This window comes from Phaethon lepturus, unplaced genomic scaffold (genome assembly GCF_000687285.1).
Source record: "Phaethon lepturus isolate BGI_N335 unplaced genomic scaffold, ASM68728v1 scaffold15733, whole genome shotgun sequence".
NCBI lineage: Eukaryota > Metazoa > Chordata > Aves > Phaethontiformes > Phaethontidae > Phaethon > Phaethon lepturus.
Window position 1 is genome coordinate 22,939 of NW_010528565.1, and position 4,745 is coordinate 27,683.

General features: G+C 45.9%; 1 protein-coding gene across 1 annotated transcript; it reads right to left on the minus strand.

Moving 5' to 3' along the window:
- Positions 1 to 1,091: 1,091 nt before the first annotated feature.
- On the minus strand, positions 1,092 to 2,731 carry LOC104618185 (protein Wnt-9b-like; the record flags this gene model as incomplete). The annotated part of the gene is made up of 2 exons (XM_010283712.1): positions 1,092 to 1,568; positions 2,466 to 2,731. Coding segments are annotated over 2 exons (743 nt in total), but the record flags the coding sequence as incomplete, so codon positions are not given.
- Positions 2,732 to 4,745: the final 2,014 nt, after the last annotated feature.

Sequence of the window (4,745 nt, forward strand, 5' to 3'; positions counted from 1 at the left end):
AGATGCCTGCATAGCCTAGATATATCTGACTTCTCAGTGCAGAGATTGTCACTTGCAAATTTTTAAGATGCCCCAGTTCCTATGGTTCCTAATTCCCTATCAGAAATTTTACCTGCCATTAGCACAAGGCAGAACTGTGGGATGTGATGCACCTCGGGCACCAGGGCAAAGAGTGATACACGTATACAAAAAGGCGATCGATAGTCTGATTAGGGGGGGAGGGAAGAGGGATGCATAGTTGGCACCATCACCCTAGATCCACCACCATAAAATAACCCCCAGCGAGGCAGCATGCTGCAGAGGGGTAACTTCGCAGATCTCAGCTGAGTTCCTGAGACACATGCACTGTAACAACAGCAATTACAGGTCTCCTGTGTACAGCAAGGTTAAAATGTGGTTAAAACGCACTTGGAGTCTAACATCCAAACCAGAGACCTGGGAGATGATGGACATGAGCTCCATCTGTTTGTAAACTGGTATTTCTGAGGCATAATTCTTGCATCAAAGTGAGACTACTCAACAATGTGTCTTTGAATTCAAAGCAGAAAGGATTCAACCAGCTCCCAGAGAACAGCACTGAAAATCCCCTGCTGCCAGTCATTTTGCCTTGGTGCGGGAACACGGCTGTCCCTGCTCCATCAGGATCCAGTCTCTGGTTAGTTGCCTCCCCAGTCCCTTAATTCGCTTCGCTTCTCTCCAGGAATTGGGGCGCAAGCCCTCAGTATTTCAATGTCACCACCCCAATGCGTTTACATAAGTGCAAGTGAGGGATGGAGGAGGGGAATATTCTTGCAGATGAGAGCATGTTTAGCTCAAGAGAGATATTTTTGACTGCTTCAGTGTTCTTGCTGTCCCCACATTACCCCCACTCTCTGTCCCTCCTTCCTGATCTGATACCTGACAAAACCTCTGGTTTTCACCCCTCACACAGGGGTTCTCCCCAGATTGGAGGATCTCAACATTGAGATTATAGGAGCACTGGACATTTTTGGTGCTCGCCTTTGCCCTCACCCCACAGCAGAGAATCATGTCTCCCTCTCCCTACTGCTTTCTTGTACTCTAGGACTTGTCTTGATCCCCTAGCACTGACTTTACTGTTTGCAGCTGTAGACCACCTCTTCCTGCATGCACTGTTGGCACTCAACATAGCAGCACCACTGCACCTGACAGTGGCAAGAGAAGGTAACCAGCCGGCTCTGGGTGTTATAGCCTCGTCCACAGCACATGCTGTCACAGTTGCCTTCCCGAGAGCAGGTCCTCCCAGCAGTTCCCAGGGAGTATTTGCTGGGACGACAGAAACTGGGGGAGTCTTCCACATACACCAGGTCAGTAGATCGGGGTGAAGCGGGGTGCTTCGGGGAATGGCTGTGTCTCTGTGGGCCAGCCAGCTCCGAGTGTCCCACAGCATCATTGGTGGTGCTGAAGACCTTGACAGCATCATCGTAGCGCAGCTTCAGCAATCGTCCAATCTCATGGAAAGGTGAAAGCTGTTTCCAGCATGTCCGAACAGCACATGAGCCAGAGACACCATGGCACTTGCATGTGGTTTTGAGACCGTTTTTCACAGCCTGATGAAGAAGAGAAGTGGTAGTCATTATCTGCCAGGACCATGAGCCTATTTCTGGGTAGAGGCAACACCTCAGGCTGCAGACAGCCTGGAATTACTTCAGTTTTATTGGTATTATTCCTATCTTATGGAGGAAAAAGTTAAAAAAAAAACCAAAAAAACCAAAGAGAGAAATGGATACAGAGTTAACTGGTGAGCCAGAGAGTAGAAAGCTTGAATGACTACAAATGGCTCAATACTGAAGCCAGTGAAAATCTTACTAAGCCTGTTTGTAATAGCAGTAGTAGTCAACCATGAAACTGAGTATCTCCAGCATGGTTGATTCCATATGGTATATTCACATCAAGGTAGTGTTCTAATCAAACAAGTAATTGGACTCAGTAAATGGAAAACAATGACAAGTCAGTAGTCTGTCACATACAGGCCAAAATGCTTGATCTAATGGTCTCCCTGACCCAAACTTATGACATGATTAATTCCATAGCAAATTGCCAGCAGACTAAAAATTGATCTCAGGATTGTCAATCCTTAATCTACTTCAAACATCCCACAAGCTCTGAAGCTCTAGCTGTTCTCAAAACTCCCTGTGGGCATGGCACAACCCATGGACTAATTCAGCCAGTGAGTTTTACAGCTGTTACCGTGCTGCATATTGCTGTCACTCAGCCCCTGGTACCTCTAGAGCACACAGGATGCTACTCTGCCACTCAATATGCAAATCCTCACACCAGAGTTCAGGGGACTTTCCAGGAAGCTCCCAGTACCATAAGGTCCGTAACACAGTGGTAAATAGGTCTGGTTTGTGAGTAGGGGCAGCGAATAACCCTCTCACAAACAGCCTCGGCTGAGGATGGGTTAGAAGACCTAACTTCTTTCTAGGCCTGCTGTAGCTCCTCACCTTGATGCCAACATTGGTGTTGTGGATGTCCACCTTGGCCCGCAGGTCTTTGCCAATCCTCTTCTGACCCAAGAATTTTTTCAGGAACTTGGTGCTGTATTTGAGGTTGTCTCCACAAACGCCCCACTGCCAGGCCTTGCGGTTCTCCAGGTCTGGGGAGTCATCGCAGGTGCAGCGCTCCATGCGCCCAGCACTACATGCTCTGGCCAGGGAGTGAGTAAGAGCTGCGGAGGACACTGCATAGAGGAAGGCAGTTTCCTTAAAACCTGCACAGGAGAAGGATTAGGAGAAGGTAGGTGCAGGAAAGGCAAAATAAGGTGTTCATCGACCTCACTGGGTCTCCTGACTGCCCATTAACTAAACCCTGGCACAATACTTAGAAATACAAAGAGACAAAACTCTTCCATTACCTGCACACCATTCCTAGCAGAGGATCTCAATATTATCTTTGAAATAACTGCTGTAGTAACACCCCAGTCTCACCTGGTGACTGTGACTGATTCAATATGGAGACAGGAGACCACTCATGAATCAAGGAATGGGTGGCAACAGCCAAACAGTCCTGGGAATATACTCAACTACAAAAAGCAGCAGTCATGAAACTCCATTTGTCCTCATCCTACAGAGCTGATAGGTGCAAATAGAGACTGTCACTGAAATCATGTTGTGGCTTAAAATCAGGAAATATTTAGTAGAGACTGAAAAAATATTTTTAAAATCTGACCAGTTATTTTAAAATGTTTTTATCTTGGACTGTGTTGGCACAGTATAGTAATATTTCATATGGAAAGATCACAAGTAGTTTGATTGGGAAATGTTCTATGTTGAAGGACATCTTAGGCAAGAAGGATGAACTCACCTGCACGTGAGTGGATTTTCTGACTTCCCTGTAAATTGTCTACTCCCAATGACTGCGGTGATGCTTTCTGAAGCTATTCTCCTTTCTAAAGTGGCTTCAGAGCATGGCTACATTTGCCCTGAGCTATGTGACCATGACACACCGTGACATTTTAACCAGGAAAGAAAGTACAGTGCCTGAATAGAAATTCAGTCTGAAGACATGGAATCACATAGGAATGGGCATGTTAATATGGCACCCATGAGCTCCACAGAAGTTCCAGAAAACACTCGTTGACACAAACATGACCTAAGCCCCAAAATATTTTTATTTTATTATTTCCTTCCTCTCCTATTTATTGCAGGGGAAAATCTTAACATTTCCTCCGGAGTTTATTTGCAGAAATTAAAGCTATTAATAGGAAATTGCTTAACAAGTACACAATCTAGGAATTAGAGCAAGGAAGGGAAAGACTGGTGACTGATCAATAGCTCAGAGTGTGGGAATGGATAAGATTGACAAAATAGAAACATTTTGGTTTATGAAAAATAGAACACTCTCACATTGCATGGAAGGAAACACACTGAATAAAAAAAATAATCCACATTGGAAAATACCAAATTTCCTTCCACATCACAAGGAAACAATTTTTTTCCCCAAAAAAATGGAAGAGAGAGGGAGAACCACAAAGACCTGATCTAGTCTTGCAGTTAGTCCTGCTCTGAGCAGGGTTTGGAAGAGAACTCTAGAATTTGTCCAGTCCAACCTCAAATCTTTCCATCATTTGTTCCCTCAAAGAATTCCCATCCAGCTGTAATAATAAATCAGACCACTGACTGCTGAGATCGGGGTGAATTCATCACAAATCTGACCAGAGAACAGGACAAAGAGTTTTATTGACAGCTATCAGTGAGAAGAATCTCACTGGATCCAAGGAGAATTTCCATCCCTTACTGGGTATATGGGGGGGAACATTGTCACCAAGGATGAGGACAAGGTTGAGGTACTTAATGCCGCCTTTGCCTCAGTCTTTAAATAGCCAGACCAGGTATCCACAGGGGATTTCAGCCCCCTGAGCTGGAAGATGGGGATGGAAAGCACAGTAACCTGCCCATAATCCAGGAGGAAGCAGTTAAGGGCATGTTAAGCCACCTGGACACGCACAAGTCTATGGGGCCTGATGGGATCCACCCAAGAGTACTGAGGGAGCTGGCGGAAAAGCTTGCCAAGCCACTCTCCATCATTTATCAGCAGTCCTGGTTAAGAAGGGAGGTCCCAGAAGACTGGAGGCTTGTCAATGTGACACCCATCTACAAGAAAGGCCAGAAGGAGGATCCTGGGAACTACAGGCCTGTTAGCCTGACCTCGGTACCGGGGAAGATCATGGAGCAGCTCATCTTAAGGGTGCTCGTGGGGCATATGCAGGACAACCAAGGGATCAG